The 23,220-nt window shown below is 46.5% G+C and overlaps 1 protein-coding gene across 1 annotated transcript in view; it reads right to left on the reverse strand.

Annotated features, from left to right (window-relative positions):
* LOC144754873 (lymphoid-specific helicase-like) overlaps positions 1 to 23,220 on the reverse strand; it is a 544,631-nt gene that overhangs the window by 467,587 nt on the left and 53,824 nt on the right. The window contains exon 4 of the mRNA XM_078643187.1: positions 5,830 to 5,886. Coding sequence (XP_078499313.1) covers positions 5,830 to 5,886 — 57 coding nt within the window. The remainder of the gene's footprint in view (positions 1 to 5,829; positions 5,887 to 23,220) is intronic.

The raw sequence follows: 23,220 nt of genomic DNA on the forward strand, positions 1-23,220 counted from the left end.
GTGAGCACCGGGGTGCCACTTGCAGTCACCTTCCTCTAAAGCCCTGCCTACCTAGGATACACAAAATCCTGTCTGGGACGGTGCTGGCACCGCCCCTGACAGGAAACCCTTTGTCCTTGCCTCCTGCTCTGGGAGGACTCCCAGCAGCAGGAGGGCAGACTTGTGTCTCGGTGGCAGCATCCATTTTGTGGAGCTAAGGCTAAGTCTGACTTTAACCGGGGTTACAGGTTACATACATGTCGTGTCCCTCTAGAAGGGTGGAATGCTAACCCCGTCGCCAGAATTGGCGAGGGGTTAGTATTCCAATTCGTATGACACCTTACTCGACATGTTTTGATAAAGCGATACCAGAGTTGGCATATAACCGCGAGGATTATAATGCACTTAAGAGTATATGGTATGCGATATCATGGAAACGGCTAAGGGATGGATCCCGAAAGCCGCAGACAGGCTCAGCTCATGCCAGAGCACTATCTCACACGATTCCAAGCACTCTGCCTTCAGGATTGTTAAGGCCTGCCATAGGAGTGACTGATAGGAGATCTGTGTGTCCATTTAGGTTTAGATATAGGAATACTATATCTACAGCAGAGGGTGGGTACACCACTCTGCCCCAGCTGTCAAGCAGCCAGTTGTGTCCGATTTAGTTAGTCAGCCCAGGGGTGGCATAATGCATGCTGCAGCCCCTGGGAGACTTCTGGGTGCACCTCAGCCCTGGGTACAGGGACTTGAGAGGGCCCAGTGCCAATTCAGTACCTGGGTACAATTTGGATTAGAGAGAACAGCTAGGCTGTGGGTCTGATTAGCAGGCCCACAGTCAGGGAAAGTCGTAAACCAGTGAAGCAAAAAGCAAAAAATCTGGGTGATCATAGGATTGCAGACCCTACTCTCCTACACTAGCCTTGTCAGAATCCTTCATATTCTCTAAAACCAAACACCTAACTTCCGTCTGAACAAGGAGCACTGGAATCTCCGCCATGCACCAGTCAACCAACCTAGATACTACAGCAAGGCCAACACCACCATGTCAGGCACCTCGTTTTTTTCAGCCTGCAGCTGTATCCTTACAGCCTGCATTACTGAGCTCAAGTTAGGTTTGTAGCTCGCACAATCACCCGGAAGGTTATCCTGGCACAGAGCAGATGAGAGTCTAGCCAAATCAAGGGCCTAGGGGGACTACTCAAAAAGCCAGGTCTTCAGCTTCTTGTGGAATTAGAGGAGGATGCCCTTATGTGTAGCAGCAGTTATTTCCACACTTTAGGAGCAATGTAGGAGAAGGCTCACCAGCTAGATCAAGTTTCCAGTATGCATGGGATTTCTGCAAGGAGGAGTCTGGACAAGTGTAGGTGTCTTAAAGGTTTATGAAAGCGGATGCGATTGTTGAGGTATGCTGGGCCAGTGGCGTATAGCACCTTGAAAGCGTGGTTGAGTTTGAATTGTGCTGGATTGTGTATGGGGAGCCAGTGGAGCTCCTTCAGGTGTGGTGAGATGAGACTGTGGCATGGAGGTTAAGAGTGATTTAGGCTGCTGATTTCGGTCTACAGAATACAAACCTAACTAGCTCAGTGACGCAGGTTGTCTGGAGCTTGAGAGTAGGTGTTCCATGTTGGGGGATGACACGGTGGTGGTGCAGCTGATGGCGTTCTTGTAGATGTTTGAGATTTTTGCCTCTGGTCTTGTGAGGCCTGTTCTGTCTGGTAATCTTGTAGCCAAGTGTGAGAAGTTGGCCTGATGTGCAGTGTTCACTATTCTAGTGATCACTATATATCAGTCCAAACAACCCTTATTGATGATTGGTTGTAAGTCAACCTTATAGACCAGCTATCCTAGTAGCATGGATACGAGCAGTCTAAGGCTAAGACTCTAGAGGGCGTGTTAAGCCAGCTGTTTTACCATCACATTACCCCTTGAACACCCAGTGAAAGGACACCACACAAGTGTTATGAAAATAAACAGTGTATTTATTAGAATCACAACAACCCTGTACTCTTTGAGGACAGGGTGCTAAGCACACAACAAAACTCTTATGAAAATACTTAAGTTAGCACGTTATACACAAATGCCCGAGGGGCACGAAAAACCATATACTTTAAAAGTGGAATGCGAAATTACTAGCAGGTAAGTACAGTACTAATAGGATTTGGAATCGCTAGGACTTGACTATAGAATCGTTAGATTACTTCTAGGAGGCCTAGGGGACTCGGGTGCAGAGTGTGCACTCTCACGCGGGATGCGGGACAAAGTCTATGGAGGCTAGATTTCACAAAGTTAGTGTTCACGGGCGAACCCGACCTGGTAGGGAGAAAACGACAGTGGATCCTGACCCTTGGATAGTGAGGCTATGCTGGGACACCGAAGTGCCGAAGTTACCTAGCCCAGGGGCTGCAGCTGCATAGGTCTGAAAAGACGTCGGGAATCTCGTTGCCGGACCAGGAGCCTGGAAGAAGGAAGTTGCTGGCAGGCGACCAGTGAAGAAAAGTTTGATGGATCCAAGCCTGGATCAAGGAAGAAGAAAACCTGAAAGCAGAGGGGACCAAGTTCTTGAATCACTAGCCAGTGATTAAGTGGGCACCAGGATGGCACCGGGCGAAGTCACCGCAGTCAGGTGAGTGGGCGCTGCTGGGCTCTGCAGTCTCTCGGACCAGGAGGCGTTGTCGGCGACCAGGATGGTCCCACGAAGGTTCTTGCTGTCGACGTCGCTGGACCCAGGATTGGGCAACAAGTCTTGGCAAATGCAAGGCCCACGCGGTGGACCTAAAATGGCGTCTTAGCCGGACCAGGAGGGTCCAGGGTACTTCTCCGATGGAGGGAAGCAAGGGCCAGTCTGGAGCAACCAGACTAGCAGCAGTATTGTAGTCGGGCGTCGTTCGGAAGGCCACAAGCCAGCGGGCTAGTAGCCAAACAACGCGGTGAGCAGCAAAAAGCAGAAGGGCCCCACGCCGATCGTGGAGATGCTGGGGGGCTGCTCTTCGGTGCTGGAGCTGCTCAGGGTGGGGCTCTCTCGGACCCCAAAGCACTCACCAGGAAATTACTCGGTGGGCTTGCTGTGCAGAAGTCGGGCAGTCTTGGCGATGGCCGGTCCCTCGAGGTCTCGTCGCACCCACGGTTCTCAGCTGTGCTGTAGAGGTGGGTAGAGGTCAGAGGTGCCAGGGAAGCCGGGTCTCGTCGAGCTGGGCAGTCGGATTCCGGAGGAAGGACGTGCAGCAGACCGCAGTGTTCTTGGATGGTGCCTGCGGATGCAGGGTGACTACTCCTTAGCCACAAGGGAGAATCTTGAGGAAGAAATCGTGAAGTCCTTTCGTGGAAAGTGGTATCTTGATTCCAAAGATGATCTGATTTGGAAGGGGGCCAGTCTCTACCTTTATCTTGGAAAAGGGGGCTGGCACGCGACCAAGTCCTGCCCTAGGGGTGGGACCAGGAGGGGGGTGGTTACACCCACTTCCTTGGCGGGCTTTTCCCCAGCACAGGGTCTGGAGTGTCCCTGGAACTGGTTTAAGCCAGCCTATGCACAGTGAGCACCGGGGTGCCACGTGCAGTCACCTTCCTCTGAAGCCCTGCCTACCTACAATACACAAAACCCTGTCTGGGACAGTGCTGGCACCGCCCCTGGCAGGAAACCCTTTGTCCTTATCTCCTGCTCTGGGAGGACTCCCAGCAGCAGGAGGGCAGACTTGTGTCTCGGTGGCAGCATCCATTTTGTGGATGCTAAGGCTCTGTCTGACTTTTAACCGGGTTATAGGTTACATGCATGTCGTGTCCCTCTAGAAGGGTGGAATGCTAACCCCGTCGCCAGAATTGGCGAGGGGTTAGTATTCCAATTCGTATGACACCTTACTCAACATGTTTTGATAAAGCGATACCAGAGTTGGCATATAACCGCGAGGATTATAATGCACTTAAGAGTATATGGTATGCGATATCATGGAAACGGCTAAGGGATGGATCCCGAAAGCCGCAGACAGGCTCAGCTCATGCCAGAGCACCATCTCACACGATTCCAAGCACTCTGCCTTCAGGATTGTTAAGGCCTGCCATAGGAGTGACTGATAGGAGAGCTGTGTGTCCATTTTAGGGTTAGATATAGGTATACTATATCTAAAGCAAAGGGTGAGTACACCACCTTGCCCCAGCTGTCGGGCAGCCAGTTGTGCCAGTTTAGTTAGTCAGCCCAGGGGTGGCATAATACATGCTTCAGCCCCTGGGAGACTTCTGGGTGCACCTCAGCCCTGGGTACAGGGACTTGGAGAGGGCCCAGTGCCAATTCAGTACCTGAGTACAATTTGGATAGAGAGAACAGCTAGGCTGTGGGTCTGATTAGCAGGCCCACAGCCAGAGAAAGTCGTAAACCAGTGCAGCAAAAAGCAAAAATCTGGGTGATCATAGGATTGCAGACCCTACTCTCCTACACCAAGGAATAGCTGTGGTGAGGTCATTTATCAAAGCAGGGTTCAGCCAGGTTTAAGAGATGAAAATTAGATCTGGGGCATGGTCATGCAGCAGGTCCCAGAGCCCATGCAAATCTGTCTGGGATCACAATGACGGTCCCATTACCATTATTATATGGAGGTCCTGAGGGCCTGCAAGGCTGTCTATATACTTCCTTGACCAGGTTGCCTAATCATATCTAAGGCACTATGAAAGTGATTTTAACACATGGACCAGTCTATTCGGTGGACCTTTAAGGGACATTAAATCACCCTACCTCGATAACAACTCAAATGTTTTATCACTTCTATCTTGCACAAGCAGAACCGGACACTATATTTGAACTGAGTTTGGATATGCAATTTGGCCTTCACTCTGCCCACCCTATCTCCATTTGATCATAGCTCGTTCTAAGGATGTAATTCAGTCACCTTACATTCTACACACTCCAATTGGTAATCCATTGCAAAGGCTTTCTACTTTCAGTGTAGTCATCCCTTCCTTTTTCACCTCGATCTTGCCTCTGGTTGAAATTTCCACTTTGTCAGATAATTTTTTTTTTGATTGAGAATGGACTTTGTCTGGCCGTGGACACCATTTAGAAATACCTGTGCGAGTTTTGTCCCTCAAATGCTACGACTGATTAGGAAAAGTGCTGGTCTGTTGGCAAATCCCACACTTCCTAGGGAGTTTCCAGCACACAAAAAAGAGTCAGATTCAATCAACTCACCAAGGCCAGTTCAACCCCCACCTGCGGATAGCAGCTCCAAGCACAATGGGAACACTGACTTGCCAGGGGCTCACATGCAGAGCCAGAATCTAGGACTTCAATCTTCATTTTGCGAACTTCTGTTTGGTGGATGGCACCAACAACTCTGGTTCAATCATGGGCACCCAAATACACTGCTGCGACTGCAACCAGTGCATCGTCTGTCATTAGTGCCACCACCTACAGTCTATCAAAGTCAATTAAGCATCCATACACATTAGGAGACTGGAAAGCTGTTGGGGCCAAAGAAGGAGCAGCCAGTGAAGTTGCTGTTCAGCTCCACCTCTGGCTTTGTTTTAAAAAAGAAATCCATTGTGAATTCATTTAATGGCACATTTTGTATAGACATGTACGGTGTGTGAAATTGAAGCATCTCCTTTAAAAAGTGCTCTGGACCTTTTACATGTGCGGGTAGTCTGTTTCGGATCATCCAATAAGATCTGAAGATGCAGAGTCCATTAAGAACTATAGTAGTAAGCAAACGCAGCTCCAACTATTCATTTAACAAAGCATGAATTACAAACATGCCTGAATTGCAGTGGCCTTGTACCTGGGAAAATCCAATAAAAATAAATAGTAATAAAATGAGTCAACATGTAACTATTCAGACCAAAACAGTAAATCAATGAATTCACCTTCATCCCTTTGGTGACCTGCTTCTTTTTTTCAAGCCTCTCGTTTCTTTTCTGCTCCTATAAAGAGAAAAATATCACCATATATAATTCTGGTATAAGCAACTATAGATAACATGTCCATAGAATGTGTTAGTTTGAAGGTCTTTCCAACATACTGCATTTCTTAAAATGGTCTGCATTATAAACATAACAATGAATTCAGCTTCCAACCAAATCTGTACAGATATGAGAAACATGACAGCAGGAGACCTAAAAGTAAGCAGAGCATTGCTGACCATACACTTGAAATATATTGGTATCAAGCCAGACTAGTATTCATCCATCAAGCAGGCAGTGGTTTCAAATTTGGGGAAATATACCACTACTTAAGAACAAGCATTTACAATGCAATGGTCTCGGCATTATTAAAGGTAGAGCTATTGGCATTGCTCACGACGGAACAGGGGGCAGCAAGCACGACGGAACAGGGGGCAGCAAGCACCATCTTAAATGTATTTGTGTAGACAAATGAAAAACTGTTCTAAATTACTACCTGCCTGATTCCAAACAGCAATATTGATTGCTGATATCAGCTAAAGCAGGCCCCAGATGTGAAGCGGTCCTTCAAGTTCCACATTAGAATCAGACCAGGCCTTAGGTTGACTACAGAGCAACTTTTTTTTCCTGGTTGTCAAAGTACTTTACCCAAGGTTTATCATCCTACGCCATGCTCTGTGAAATAGGTAATCTATGAATCTTTCTATTATTGCTGTATGTTTTTAAAACCTTTCTATCTAAACTTAATTATGGTCTTAAAGATAACACCCAAAATTCAGTTTCTAGGACAAACCGGGCAAACTCTACCAATAAGATTACCAGAACATGCTTAATATCTTGAATCCTATCCTTTAAGAGTTCACATGTTACAGTCATCAGTCTTACCAATGCTTTTTTAAATTAAAGGTAAAATGCCCAATCTTAACAGGATTATAAATCGCCTAGTACTATGTTCTGATGTAAACTTCAGGTATTCTTGATTCTGCTCGAGATAGCTTGCCTGAATACAGTTTCTAACAGAGCAGTGCGTAGTATCCTGAGAATAGTCTGACAATCATATTTTTCAGAAACATTTTTAGTTGTGCTGGTGACCATAAATGCAAATGGGAGATATAACACTGGAAATTTGTTAGTGCAATCTCGAGATTATTATTAAAAGTATACGTTCCAGCTTTATCCTTAAATGTTTCATTTGACTGCGTGCACTTTGCCTTCCCCACTCCCACCGTCCACCACCGCCCCCCATGTGTCTCTCTGCCTCCATGTCGTAGCTGGAACAAGGCCACCGAAGACACACCAAACCGACTTCCACAGCACTACCACACCACTGACAGACGCCAACAGATCAGCATGCAACTTCCACCGATGGATCTCCAACTGCACAGACTCTGGCACCCCCTCAAGACGACACAAGGCAAGAAACACTACAAGAAAGCCAGCTGGTTCACTCCTGCCCTCCACTAGTCCAGATGCACCTGCAGACAACTCAAGAAGATTGAGGAACAAAACAAACCCGGATACCTACGCAACCTTCAAAAGTGCTGTCAATGCACACCACCTCCTCAAAATTTTGGGAATATGGCACATGCGGCTGAAGAAATAGAACGGGTAATCAATTATGTAAGTCACCAACACCCCAAGCCTTTGAAACTATCTGGATGGGAGACTAATATTAAAAGCTGTATAACAGAATTAGATATGTAGGGTAACAGAGTGACAAAGATCCAATTATCATTTTAGTCGTTCACCCTATGGAAAAACATTAAATATGCTCAGTCACATTGATTTTGGGGATTGGCAACAGGATAGACCTACTGACAGGAGCAAAGGAAAAGGCCTTTGAAATCGCAGGGAAAGGGTCGACAATAGATTACATCGTCTCAAACAGAGATAGCAAAAATACATGTAGACAATGTTTATATTTTAGTGATATGCCCCACTTGTCTGCGATTTCAGATGGGTGGGATATTTCAAATCGGCGGGGAAGGGGAGTACCAAAGCCAGTTTTAACTAGAAACAAGCATTTACAATGCAATAGGTCTCGCAGTGACATTATTTTGAGCTATTGACATTGTATTTTTGTTTTTCTTCCCCCCCCCCCCCTGCCCCCAAACATTACGAATTTTGAAAGGTATCCTGAATTCTAGAAGGCGACACCATGACAGCTAGACAGTCTCCATTCAAAAGCTTCTAGTTAGGTACCTCCTTCCCCCACCCATCTTCCTACAGAAACAAAAGTTGCGCTAGTGTAGCCAGATAAAACAAGTTTAGGCTATTGACATTGTACATGACAATGGCTTTTATTGATGTTTTAAAAAGCAACACAAATAAAAGGCATTGGCATAGCTCAAACTTGCGTAAATGTGAGACTAATTGCATAGCAAGTGCTTATATCTTCAGTGTTCAAACATATTTTGTTGAATGGATTCCAGCAATAAAAACACTTATGAATGCGCAAGAGGTAGACGTGTTTTAACAACCTAGTAACACCAACTATATACATGTATGAATGTATCCATACACATGATTAAAGATGAAACGTAGCCGAGAAGCAGCACGGCACTGCATAGGGCCCAAGGCAAAGACACAGTCAGCAGGTGTTTGGAGGTGTAGCTGGTTACTAAGAGCGTAAGTGGAGTGTTACTGCATTACGATGCAGTATTTTATTTTTTTAAGTGGTGAGTTTTCTAATTGGAGCATTGGTGAGGCAGTCCTGTTGGATACGGATGACATTCTAACATGGGAGCATACTTTAAGAAAGCTGCTGCCTTTTGTTGTTTATATAGAGCTAACTCGACCAGAAGGTGTTGGGGCGCTTTAAATGAGCACCAGTCACGTTACAAGGACACATTCATTTTTTGTAGGCACGGGGAGATGAAGTGATTTCCCCAGGATCACAGGATGTTGAGCAGACGCCAAAGCTCGAACCTTGTTCCTCAGCTCCAAAGCAGGCAGCTCTGGCCGTTGGGTCATATGGGCAGCTTGTGGCTGTAGCAACCTTATGTGCACGGATATGTGAAAGGCTCTGTGTTAGAAAACATCAATGCAAGGACATATATGAGAATCTGAGGAGTTAAAAGCCTTCATGTATTTGAAGCACTATCCTCCCTGAAAAGCAGAGCATTATCTATGTGCCCGAAATGCTGGGATTCACAATAATGGTTTTATAGATTGCATAAACAAACTACTTGTCACCTATACAACTGTGCCTAACTTTTTCGTGAAGTAACCGAAACACCATAACAAAATCCATTGCAAAGTGTAAATATCGGCAATTTGGAAATGAAGGAGGTTTATGCAATTTTATTTTAAACGACAATACAATTTGTTACCAATCTGAAATGGACACACAGTAAACCCACACAACATTTTGTGCTATCATATTTAAAAACTGTTCAATCCATCCCTGCCAAGTAAGATTCTCGCAAGAACCACCGCAGGAACGTCCTTTCCCAACAGCAAATTAGGCAAACAATAAGGAGCAAGAGAGGGGGCTCGTTGTCATCAACAAACACTGATGCATCAAGTGCTCCAAAAAGGACCACCAACATGGAGCGTCCACTGCCTGAAAGCTGCAAAAACTGCATGAATAGAGATTAATTCCACGGAGGCCACGGCAGACAGGTCAGCATTGAAAATGCAATAGGTCTCGCCTTTGATTAAGTTAAAGCCATTTGCTTTGCTAATGGTAATGTATAGCAAAGCAAAGGGCTATAACTTAATCAAAGGCGAGACCTATTTGTAATGCTGGTTTCTAATGGTGCTCTGTTGTGTTGTGATAGGTTTGGATGTACATACACATACAGTTGCACCCTTCTGCTTGTCAAGTGGCATATTGCGTCAGTGGTAATTGTAGTTCTAAGTCTGTGCTAGAATAGCACTCTGTCTGTGGTTGTAGTTCATGTTTAAAGCCGTTAACCTAATGTCATAGTAATCAAGAAACGTGTTTTAAGTCTGAAAATCAGTAATTTTAAATTAATTACCAAACATCGGACCTCGTGGTAGAGAAAGCAAGTTTATAGGCAAGAAAGGGAGTTTTGTGGAACGTCATAACTATGAGACTATTACATAGTGTGTTGAGGGATTCGTGTTGGTCAGGTAGTGGCGAAATAGTGATCTGGTGTCTACAAATAGTGCCAGGACTCTTTGTGCAAGTTTAAGTTTACACTGGTGAACAACACCTGAATAGAAGTTAAGCCACTTCTGCTCGCTTCCCCCGCCCAATCTGCATGAAATAATGACACCTCCGCCCCCTTGGTAAAAGGAAGGTAATAGGGGCACATCTTCATCCGGAAAGGTCGCTGGCGGCATCTATACAGAGCAGACACTGTCCAAATCTGCTTTTTGGGTCGAGGGACCATCCGGTTCTGCCGAAGGCAGGAAACCGGAAGTCCGGAGAACTTATGTTGTGGAGTAGGGCAATTTAAACCCGCCTCTCAGCTCCGTTCGCTTCCATTGGCTGGCTTCCCAAACAGAGGCCAGCCATTGGAAGAGAAGTGAGTCACTCCAAACAAGCCCCGTCTTTTTCGGATTCGGGGGCGTGATTTTTTGCATTCTTTAGCCCTGTGACGTCATCCGTCACTCAGGACAGCAAAACACGCCCCCGAATTCGAAAAATTCCAGAAGCTTGAGCCCGCCATTGTTGCTTGTCCACCGCCGAGTCTTCAAGTGAAGAGAGCCTCCTCCGAGTCACCCGCGAGCCTGAAGGCAGCACCGCAGTGAAGGTGAGCCGTTTTCCTGCAGAGCTGTTCCCGCCCCCTCCCGCTGTGTCTGCAGCCCGCCCGCACAGGATCTCAGCGAAGGGGAGGGGAGGGGGGGCATTAGTTTTTCCCCTCAGCCGAGGTGACGATGATTCTGCGTTCTGCTGCAGTCCACCGTCACCAAAAGTGAGGACTCTGGGATCGAAACATCCTCAGCTGCAGCAGCATAGAAACTCGCTACCTCAACTGAGCCCGATATCTCCGTCGTGATCTCCCTCCTCGCCGGGACACGGTGAGCCCTTATCAACAGAGCCTGGAACAGCGCAATCGGAAGGGCCCCGGATGATCAGGGGGCCCTGAAGGAGGCGTACCCGGGGGGTAACAAGCAGCAGCCTGGTAAGGAGCAGGCGGAGGCAACCGAGCAGCGGAACCACACACTCCTCATGGGATCGCCGATCCGTGACCCGCTGCATCCTGAGCCGATAACGAAGCCCCGGTGAGAAACCATCGGCCGATCCAACAAACAGCCACCCTGGGCCCCTCCCGCTCATAGGATCCGTGGAAGCCCCGAGAAGAAACTGAATTCAGGTGGATGCGGTTCCCTTTGAGATGACCAGAGAACGGCTGCTCGTTGCTTCCGACCGTCGCCAGCACTCAGTCTTGGATACAAATTATCTGCACCGGTAAGTGTCCGTGAGGCCTGGGACGGGGGTCTACCCTCAGGATCCCTGATCTTAACTTCTGCTGCCCGACGCACTATCCGCAGTACCAGTGAAGACCTCTTCACAACTTTTTAAACTTTAATTCATCTTTTTTATTATTGTTGTTTTAGTATCCTGTCCTGCTTTTCACTCGATGGCCATAGTAGTCTTTATTTTCGGGGGCGTGCACAGTAACCCTAGAGAGGAGAGTCACAGACTCTGGCAATCCCCGCCGCACTCAACAGGGATCAGCTGCAAGCAGCAAGCACCCCAATAGCTGTGCGCGTAAGGTCCCTTAGCAGTGAAGCTACTTTGGGGTTTGTGCTTCATGTGGGAGGGTGCGCTTGATAGGTAAAAATGTGTTTTAATCAGGCGGGAGGTTCATGCAAGAAGTGGTGACAAACGCGGAGTAAGAATGTTTTGTCGAGAGCATAACATTGGTAGTTTGTGGTTCTTCAGTGCTTGGAGTAGTTGAGAAACTAATGACATTCAAAGAGAGACTTGGTAATATATTTAGTAGTTTGGAGTCGCTCGCCAAGAACATGAGGAGCCGATGCTGGGCCTAACCTGTAGCCTCAAAAACGGAACTTTGATCCATATTGTTTATATACTGTTCTTGGTACTTTTTTAGTTTAAAACACCTTGTTTTCGGATGCTCTGTGCTAAGTTTCCATCTGGCACTGGGATCACTGTGTGCTTCCGTAGGGGTCTATCCGGCCTCCAGGCACTGGGCTCACTGTAGTGTCTTCCATCCGACACTGAGCCTCTTGGGTTTCTATCCAGGACCAGGCCCACTACGCACTCTCTAGGTTTCCATCTGGGGGCTATGCTCACTATGCACCTCTGTGTAATGGTATTCCAATACATGAAGACACGTTTCATTTCACGAGTTGAAGCGTTGCCTTCTAGCAGCACTGCTAATGGCGCTTTCACAGATCTGTGACGCTGCACTTTATTGACCCACAGCATGCAGCAGGGATTGCTGAGTTGTCCTTTAAATTCGGGTTGGGAGAATTAACCTTTCTAAGAAAAGTGTCTCTTCACTGCTGTGCTCTTAACTAGAAGGAAAGTCTCTGGTTGAGTGATATGGGTTGGTTTGATGTTTGGAGCTTTGTACTACCATGCTGTGGGTAGTATTTATTATTCTTGTATCATGCATACTGCTCAATTTTTTTGGGGGTGCAAGGTGAACAAAAATCCTTGTGCATAGATGCATCTTTTGATGCTTGGGTTGCATTGTGCAGCTGGCAATCGGTGGGCAGCATTTTTGTAAGGGTTTGGTTTGTTTTTGGAGTGAGGTCTTTTTCCCGCCCCCTCCCGCTGATGAGGTCGCCAGGGCTGAGAGCCCGGGCTGCTGGGAAGCGAGACGGGCCTTGGGGAGCCGGGCCACCGAGCGGGCGCTGCTCTGTCCTCGCCTCCCTCTCTACAAGAAGCCAGGCGATCTGTTCGCTAATTGCTAAGCTGACATTATTTCCCCGTTGTGAAAGTCGCTCCTTGTTTACTTTGTCAATCAATGTTGTTAACACAGCAACGCCGGTTTCTCTCCAAAGAGGTCCATGCTCTCTGCAACTTTTCCACAGACACTCTCGTGCACTTCTTGTTTATTTTATTAGCCCCTTCCCAGCTCATGTCAGATCAGCTTCTCTAATATCATTATTTCAAGGCCAGATTAAAGGGCACGTCTCTCTACGCTTCTTTTTTCTCCCATCTGGTCGAAGTATGCCAGATTGCCTGTGCTGCTCTTAGCTTCAGTGCTTTGTAAATTATATTTCACAATATCGGTTTTAATTGCAAACCTGCCTGAGGAGAAAAGTGTACAGATCATACTCGCCTTACACCCTGTGAACTAAAACGTAAATATTGGTTAGCTTCACATATCAACCTTTTGGGATCCAGCGCGTCTTCGCAAGGGCAGTCGGCGATTCCTAACCAATTAAATGGATAACTTTCGGTCGATATTCGCCCATTTCATCGAATTATCGGAAATCACTTTAGAAGAAGAGATCCTTAAGACGTTGAATAACAATGGGTGAGTCTTTTGTTTTTTGTTTCAAGTTATTGCTAAATCTTTGTGAAAAAAAGGTACACAGTCTTTATTTTTTCCTCGTTCCAATTTAAAATGTTACTTTCTGCTAATTAAAAAACGGTCTCTTGGTGGGAACATCCTGTTCTGCTTTCATGTTATTTACTTTGTAAAGTCATGCTCTGTTTTCTTTTGCTTTGTGGGTCTTCGAATACCAAGAGAACGTAGCAAGTGACTTTTAAGCACTGTTCCTTTTTGACCAGACGAACTATTTGGAAAAAGTGAAAACGTTACGGTTTTAGAAGGACTTCTTATTTTCTAGTTGTAAATGAGCAATTGATTCTTAACCATTGGGACTCTGGGAAGCATTACATTCCATTGAATTTTGCTCATCGGTGCCATTACCCAAAAGGGATTCTAATAATTCCGTCTGACTGGGACCTGGAATGAAATGGCGTCCCCTTCCAATTGTGAGTCACAATGACTTCAATCACTGCTTTTCCACCACATCTGTAAATAATGACCTACCTAGTTTTTCAGTAGGCAGCTGTTTTTAGACCTTTTGCAAATGCGCAGTTTTCTATGCAACCTCTTTGTACATAAAACTCTTACTGTTGGCAAACCAGTTGGCGAGCAATTTGATAATCGGGTTTGTCAGCAGTTATAATATTGCATTCAAATTCAATTATCGACCTGTGCATCTCAGGGTTATTCGCACTTTTTCACCAGGGATATTACATATTGCTTTCACTATATAAATGGACAAGAGAGTGATTCTAAACCTACCACTCTTATGTCATACATTGCCTCAATCTCCAGTTACTTCTTAATCTGCAAGGGGGAGTATTGGGCGCTCATCCAGTTTTGGCTTGTCTAATGCGTGTTCAGAAATTATTGCAAGAAACCCTGTCCTGCTGCTATTGATCAAAATCTCCTATCCTAAGACTTCAAATCTTATGCTCCACTCTTCCGACTGCCCAACTACCCTGAGCATCCCACTCGCCTCAACCTGGGAGTCACATTCAATATTGACTTTTCTTTCACGCCCCAAGCCTACACCTCATCAAATTATAGCTCCCACTGAGTAATGCTAGGACTCAAAGTTGGGTTGTGTCACCTTGATTATAACTGGTTGAGCTCAAGAAAACAAAACATAAATTCCCCGCAATCATGCAGTTAACCTCTTCCATCCCTTCTCTGGATCCTCATCAAACTGAACTCAGATTTTAAAGCGCTACAGTATGCTTAACTCAGTAATCCCTACATGGCCACGCTCCTGGGTAGTTGATTTGTTTATATATGTCCAAAGAAGGGCTAGAAGGGCTGGATCAATGCCACTGACTACATATATTAATCACTTTAAATTAATTGTGGTAATTTTTTTATTATAAGGATTTCCATATATACGGCTGAAAAATAGCACAAGGCGAGGATAATGAAATTCAACAGTACTGCGACAGCATGGCTTACATTACAAACAAAGTCTTGCAGTTGCCCATTATAAATGACAATGCCATTTATTTAACGATTAAGCTATTGGCAATGTAAATGACAATGCCATTTATTTATGATTTAAAGAAAAGAAAAATTTCATGAGCAATGCCAATAGCTCTACCTTTAATGATGCCGAGACCATTGCATTGTAAATGCTTGTTTGCTGGCTGCAACTAAGATACCAGCCCATTGCCCGCCTTACCAATCCTACCCTGATGCACCAGGTCTTTCTTTCAATGTTGTAAACAATATACTAGATTCCATACACCATGCTTCTTGTAAATTATTGATTGTATTGATTTTTTGACAACCCTCCATTTAGAGGCGCGCTTCATATAGTGTTTTGCATGCCACTCAAAACATTGCTGACACTGGCACCACCAAAACTAATACCTTTTATTAACAAACCTAGAAAATGGAGAGGTTTGGCACGAAACCACTGTATAAAACAATGTCGGTTATAATTATTTGAGCAGAACAGATCACGACAGCAAGTTGACAATTAGGGTCGTACTGGAATAGAAAATAGGGTTGTGTACTAAAGCTGCCCCCATAAGCGAATCACATAGCTGAAAAGTGGCCTACGTATGCAAAGCAGGCCAGTTTTGAAGGTGTATAGGTGTTTGGAGAGGGACGGCAGACAGCATCAATTTGTGCCCATTGCCGGCAAAGTTTGTAGTAATATAATCGAAATCAACAGTAAAAGCCGGAAACACAGGCCATAAAAGAGGTCTACAAACAGCCAAAAACTTGTACATGCACTTATATGTAATGCCTGCACTTTGAGCACGACCAGATTGCTCTATAGCCCAGGTGTATCGTGTTTACAATGAAAATTTGTGATTCCCAAAATGTGGTGTAAACGTCCCCAAGGCTCTCACTGGCCTGACTCTTCAATGAGACAGAAGAACAATAGTTACTTACCTGTAATCTGTGGTTCTCCAGTATTGGTGTCTTTCATAGATCCGTCGTCGGAGTGGGAGTCCACTGTATATAAAAAAGCAATAATATGCCTGTAATAACCAAAAAACCTTGGTAATAACCAACCAGGAAGTAAAGTAGCCCACAGCTACAGGAGCAAAAGCTCCCACACTCATGACTATCCTAGTACTTTTGTATAGACCAAACTGCAGCCAATCAGGCGACCGCACCCACCAGAATGTTCTCCCCAGAGGCTCAGGCTCTCAGATTTTCTCGCACAGGAGTGAAACCAACATAATTGCCTGAGGGAGCCTCTGAGGGGAGGTGGGCGGGTGCATGTGAATCTATGAAAGACACCAATACTGGAGAACCACAGATTACAGGTAAGTAACTATTGTTCTTCTCCAGTATTTGGGGTGTCTTTCATAGATTCACATGCCTGAATCAGAATAGATAGCAGTACTCATAACATAATGCTCATAGACGCTAATTGTATCATAGTATACATGCATATTAATAAAATGCAAAAGACATGGTAAAGCGTCTAAAAAGAGCATAGAGGAGGAGGGAGACAGAGGCCCATCTTATTGGAAAAGATTGCGAAGAACTGCTCTTCCCACCGAAGCATCTGCATCACTTGCTGAGTCCAGACAGTAGTGCCTCGTAAAAGTGTGCCTGCTGGACCACGTTGCAGATTTGTTGAAGAGGCACACCAGCGAACAGAGCAGTGGAAGAGGAAACTGCCCTTGTAGAATGCACTCTTGGTAAGGCCTGTAAGGGTCTTCCTGCCTATTGATGACAGAGTCCAATTGTTGACGAGACCCATCTGGCGATAGTCTGTTTGGATACTGCACAGCCTTGGCGCAGTCTGCCATAGGCCACAAACAACTGGTCTGTCTTGCGAATAGCTGTTGTTCTTGAAAGATAAAACCTGAGACATCTCCTGATGTCCAAGGAGTGTAAAGCTCGCTCAGCCAGTGATTGTGGATTTGGAAAAAATGTCTTGAGGATTACCGGCTCATTTAAATGAAAGTCCGATGGGACTTTGGGCATGTACCTTGGATTGGTACACAGCACCACCGAATCAGAGGTAAATTGCAAAAAAGGTAGTTTAGACGTGAATGCTTGAATGTCACGGACCCTTCTGGTAGAGGTTAAAGCCAATAGCAAGGAGACTTTCCAAGTAATAACTTGAGGTCAACCTTATGGATAGGCTCAAAGGGGTGACGCATGAGCTGGGCTAGCACCACATTCAAATGCCAAGCAGGAGGTGGCCGTCGAATCGGAGGAAACATACGAAATAGACCCTTGAAAAATTGCTGGATATTCTTGAAGAAAACAGAGTTCGATCCGTCCTGACGGAATCGGGAAATGGCTGCCAGAAATACTTTTAGGGTTGAATGCGCCAAACCCGATCTAGCCAGCTGCAGGAAGAAAGGCAAAATTTGCTCTGGTCTAGCATGAATGGGATGCAGATAACAGTCTGGCACCAGGCACAGAAACGCTTCCACTTTAGTTTGTAGGTCTTAATCGTTGACTGTGCTCTAGCATTAGCTAGAACCTCTTGACAATCGTGAGGAATGTCTAAGTGGGCGAATTCATTGTGTTGAGGAGCCAAGCTGCTAATTTCAGAGAAACTGGGTCCGGATGGTACACTTTGCCCCTCTGAACTGTCAGGAGATTCAGTATTCGAGGCAGTTGTATTGGCCTGCACTCCGAGAGGAGGAGAAGCTCGGTGAACCAATATTGCCGGGGCCACCTTGGAGCAATTAGGATTAGACGACATGGTTGACTCCTCATCTTCCTGATGATCTTGGGAATTAACGGAATCGGCGGAAAAGCTTAGGCAAATATCCGACACCAATTCATCGAAAGAGCATCCCCGCACGAGTCTTTGTTGGGAATCCAGCTTGGAAAGCGTGGGCATTTCCGGTTCCGATCTGTTGCAAACAAATCCAGGTCGGGATGACCCCACTCTCGGAATATCCGATCCAGGGATGGTTGATGTAGCTCCCATTCGTGATTGCATCCAGCGGACCTGCTGAGGGAGTCCGCTAGAACATTGGCAACCCATGGAACATGGACCGCCGACAGATTGATGTGATCCAGGGCCCAATTCCAAATTTCCTGCGCCTGATGGGACAATCGGGCCGATCTTGTGCCTCCCTGCTTGTTCAGGTAATGTATGCTGGTTGTGTTGTCCGTTCGAATTAACACTGAAGAGCCCTCCAAAATCGCTTGAAAGGATTTCATGGCGAGAAAAATGGCTCTTAACTCCAGCAGATTTATGTACCATTTTTTCTGTTGCATGTTCCATTTGCCACGGACTGTCATCCCTTGGAGATGGGCGCCCCAGCCCTCCAGAGAAGCATCCGTGGTCACGATTAATCTGGGCCCTTCTGTCAGGAATGAACATCCCACCTGCAGGTTGCAATCTTGCCTCCACCACTGGATGGAGCTTCTCATCCGAGGAGTTATGTTGATGACGTCCTAGAATGAGCCTGTTATCTGCACCCACTGACAACTGCAAGGGTCTCATTCGCAGGCGACAGTTGGGGGTGAGAGGAATACAGGACGAGATCCCGAGGAAAGATTTGAACTTGCGAACAGAAACGCACTTTTTTGTTAATAGTGCTGAGGCCATCCTGTGAATCTTCACCTGCCTTTCTCTTGATATGAAAACTTGGGCGAGTCTTGTGTCCAGCGTGGCTCCCAAGAAAGACTCTGTGATGGAGTCAGGTGAGACTTTGAAATTCACTGAAAAACCCAGGCTCTGAAATAGCGATAGACATCTCTGAACGTGAGTTTTTGCCAAGTCGATGGAACTGGCCTTGATAAGGCAGTCGTCCAAATATGGATACATTTGGACTCCCTCCAATCTCAGGTGGGCGGCCACCCGAGCTAACATCTTTGCAAAAACTCTGGGGGCTAAACGTAGTCCAAAGGGGAGTACTTTGAACTGGAAGTCCCTGCCAGCCACTCTGAACCGTAAGAACTTCCGGTGTCTGGGGGAAAATGGGCACATGGAAGTATGCGTCCTGAAGGTCGAGTGTTGCCATGTGATCCCCTACTGAGAGAAATTGGAGGATTTCTTGAAGCGTCAACATTCTGAAAGAATTTCTTGAGGTACTTGTTGAGGGCACGCAGGTCGAGGATGGGGCGCCATTCCCCTGACTTTTTGCGGATCAGGAAAAATCTTGAATAAAATCCTGTTCCCCTCTGATGTTGAGGCACCTTTTCGATTGCTCCTTTCCGAATCATTAAATGTATTTGAGCAAACAGCTCTTTGAGATGAGCTGGAGGTGGTCCTTTTGGGGGAGAATTTGGAGAGGCTTTGACGAATTCGAGAATGTGACCTCTGGAAACCCCGTCCAGGACCCATCTGTCCGTTGTAATCTTGGACCAATTTGAGTAGTATCGGGATATTCTTCCTCCAATTTGCTTCAGGCTGGGACAAAGTGGTGGCAGGATGTGCTTTTCACTTGCTCTTGTTGTTGTCTCTTCCTCGATAAGAGGTTTTTTCTCTTGATTGAGAGTAATTATTTCTCCTTTGACCATACGTTTGTTGACGGTATGGCTGGTATCTTTGATTTCCTTGGGAGTTATTGTAGGAACCTTGCTGTTAATAACCTCCTCTGTTAGAGAAATTGCCTCTTCCTCTTGCGCCACGAAAGGAAGACTTGCGAAATTGGAGAGCCCAGCGACCGTGCCGTCTGTCTTTCTTTATGGCTTGTAATGCCTCGTCAACATGTTGTCCAAAAAGGAACTCCCCATCATAGGCTATGTCCATGATTTTTGTCTGGACCTCTAGGCGAAAGGATGTAGATTTTAAACATCCTTGCCTCCTAACAGCTGCTCCAGCCAGCTGTCTGAACCCTGTGGCTGCCACGTCCACTGCATCAATTATTTCAGATGAAACACTCCCTCTAGTAGGATCTTTTTTGCTTCAGATCTATCTGGTTCTGCAAGCTTTTCGATGTAAGGCGATATGTCCGACCACATCTGCCTGTCGTATCTCCCAAGTATTGCAAAGGGAATTTGCGGCCCGGACCGTGGTTGCCGCAATAGTTGACACCTTCTTTCCTATTGAGTCAAGACGTCTACCGTCTTTATCAGGGGGAGCAGAGACCTTTGATGGACTCTTGGCCCTCCTCCGAGCTGCCTGCGTAACTACGGAATCTGTTTTAGCCTGACCAACAAGGCATGCCGGTGACGAACTAGGCGCTCTATACTTCTTATCTACCCGAGGTAGTACTGCAGGTAGAGAATTTGGTGTAGCCATTACCTTCAGACCTTCCTTCCATATAAAGTCAATGATTGGAATAGACCAACTCTGTTTTTGCTGCAAATCCTTAAAATCATATAGGAAGCATTAGTCTTGTTTAGCTTCCATTGTGATGAGGAACCTTTTCGTAGCTCTATCCATAATCTTGTGAAAATTGGCAATGTCCACCAGCGGAGAATCCGCCGTAGGCGGGCCCGCTGGAGAAGGGGTTTGTGCCCGATAGTCGTCCCACTCCGACAATACTGACTTGTCGTCCAATTCACCATCTTCTCGTTCTTCTTCCAAAGTATTCTCACCCCCTGTCTGATGAGAAGGTACTGGTGAAGAAGGTGTTGCGCGCCGTGCTTCCTCAGTTGTCATTTGAGAAACTGATTCTTGAGGTCTTAAAGTTGCCGTAGATGTTCTTGGCCTAGGTGTAGAGACATGAGAATCACCAGATTCTGATGGTGGAAACCGGCGATAATAATCGCTTAACATATATTGGAGATTCTGGAACAAATCCATAGGCATTTGCATGCCAGGTGCAGACACAGTCTCCCGACTAGAGGGTTCCAGGAAATGTTCTTCCTCCTCCTGATCCACCTCCTGAACCTTTATCAGCAAGTCAGAAGGGCTCCTGGCTGCACGGAAAGTGTCGTCCTCATAGGAGTCCTCTTCCTCAGAATCCAGTAATTTATCTGGCAGCTTTAATGGAGACAAAGTTGTGGAAGATGAACCACGCTTCTGTAGGAGTGAAACAGTGGTAGCCGGTGATTGCAGAGGTATTGTGGATGTTTGCTGACCACACTTGCATTGCCGTACAGGTGGACAGTGGGGGCGTCGACGGAGCCACCGCCGCTGATGACAAGCCTGATTCCATGTATGTCGCCAGATCCGTCGTCGACGGTAGCGGCTTCGACAATGAACTCGTCGACGGGGTTGTCTTCTTCGTCGACGGAAGTGTCTGCTTCGTCGACGGGGTTGTCTTCTTCGTCGACGGAAGTGTGCTTCGTCGACGGGGTTGTCTTCTTCGTCGACGGTAACTTAGTCGACGAGGACGTCGTAGACGGTAACTTAGTCGACGAGGACGTCGTCGACAGTAACTTAGTCGTCGACGGTAAGGCCTTCGTCGACGGCAAGACCTTCGTCTATGCCTGAATCAACGACAAAGTACTCGTCGACGGTACCTTCAGGATTCCAGTCGACGGTGGAGCGTCGACGATCGATGGAACTATTTTCGTCGACGAGATGGGTCTAACTTGTACCTGAACCAACGTCGACGGTGAGGAGGCTGAAGACATCACCATAGCAGATATTGGTGAGGAGAAAGTCACTGTAGAAGTGGAAGAAGTGGCCACATGAAGAGATGGCGACGATGAGGCTGTATTTGACTGCCATGGCCAGAGGTATAGTCCGAGGTGAAATCTTTGGAGTAGCTGCTTTGGAAACTGTAGATTTTCCAGTTTTCCCTGAGGGCGCACCAGAACCAGATTTAACAGGTGGAGACACCTTCTTGGAAGTAGTAGGCAAGCCAGAATCCTGAGAGTATTGGGCTTTCTTCAACACCTTCGCCCTAGGAGAAGCTACCTCAAACTCAGTTTTCTCTTCCTAGAGGATATAGAAGACCCGAGGCAATGCTCCCTACCTCAGAAACAGGGTTATCCTTGTCCTTTATCCTCTTTAACCACAGAAGACAACCCTCTCTGTCCCGGAGGGTCTTTTGAGGGAAGGTGCTGCAGATCTTACATTCCTTCACCTCATGATCCGGATACAGACAGTATATACATTTTTTGTGAAGATCCTCCTTCAACAGCCGTAGCTTTCCACAGGAATCACAAGCCCTAAAAAGGGATTTTGAAGTAGTCATCCTTTGAAGGTTAAAAAACCAACCATAGTAAGAAGAAACTGAGCAGAGCTCAGAGAGACTACCTTCACAAGACGTGCGGTAGAAAATCTGAGCGCCTGAGCCTCTGGTGAGAACATTCTGGTGGGTGCTGTCGCCTGATTGGCTGCAGTTTGGTCTATACAAAATGACTAGGATAGTCATGTGTGGGAGCTTTTGCTCCTGTAGCTGAGGGCTACTTTACTTCCTGGTTGGTTATTACCAAGGTTTTTTGGTTATTACAGGCATATTATTGCTTTTTTATATACCGTGGGACTCCCACTCCGACGACAGGAAAGGATTCAGGCATGTGAATCTATGAAAGACACCCCAAATACTGGAGAAAGCTATTATACAGCAAGCGTCCAATAACAGAAGTGGTGGGGGCACTCGTAAGTCACCCACACCCTGCAGAGAAGGGCATGTTAAACATATGGGTAAGGGTTTATCCCCTCACCCCCGCAGGTCAGACACCACTTTTGTAGCTCCCCCAGGCGGTGGCACAGCTCTCACAGACGACGTAGGCATCGAAGGTGAGACAGTCCAAGCAGAACTCAGCAGGACCAACCACTTCATGCACTGCGAAGACACGCGTGAAAGCAAAAAAAAAAAAAAAACAGACCTCTAAACCCCATCGTGCTCCAGCACGAACCCCGGCACAACAGACCGCCTTGCTTCACTTTTGTTCACGTCGCCATGCACGCGGGCACATTTTGTCCACACATAGAAAATTTGTGATTCCAAAAAGGTGGTCTAAACTGGGAGGGGGGGGGGCAATGGAGAAAACTGAACAGGAGGGGGCAGCGGAAGGGGGGTGGGACCAAAGAGAACGGAAAGGGGCGGGGGATGGCGAACACGGCCGACGGGAGGGGGTGGGAACAGGAAAGTAAGATGACGAAGCTTCGGATAAGAAGCTTGGTTGCCATGGAAAGTCTCCCTTCACACTCACACATACGCAAAAGACACAATCACTCTCCTAGAACAGACACATTTTACTTTCACAGTAAATGACAAACAAGGCCAGAAGACTAAAAGCCTCTCTTCTGTTCTAACCACACACAAGCGACAGACACTACCAAACAATGGCTGTTCTAGTCCCTCAGGAGTGGTTGTCAGATGGACAAAGCACTACAGCAGCGTGGGAATAATTGAAAGCGCTATAGAAATACCACTAACGTGACTGTGCAGTAAGTTCCGGTTAGAGGCGGCGCCTGCAGCCTTGGCCATATGTCTAAGTCCGGCTAGGGGGTCTTAGCCCGGCCCACTGGAATTATGCGAGTTTGTAACTGCAGTGTTTTCCATATAATTAAGGATTGCCACAACCCAGCCTCTGCTGCATACTCTACAGATTTTAATTTAAAAATGTCCTC

Source organism: Lissotriton helveticus, chromosome 5_1, assembly GCF_964261635.1.
Source record: "Lissotriton helveticus chromosome 5_1, aLisHel1.1, whole genome shotgun sequence".
Classification (NCBI taxonomy): Eukaryota; Metazoa; Chordata; class Amphibia; order Caudata; family Salamandridae; genus Lissotriton; species Lissotriton helveticus.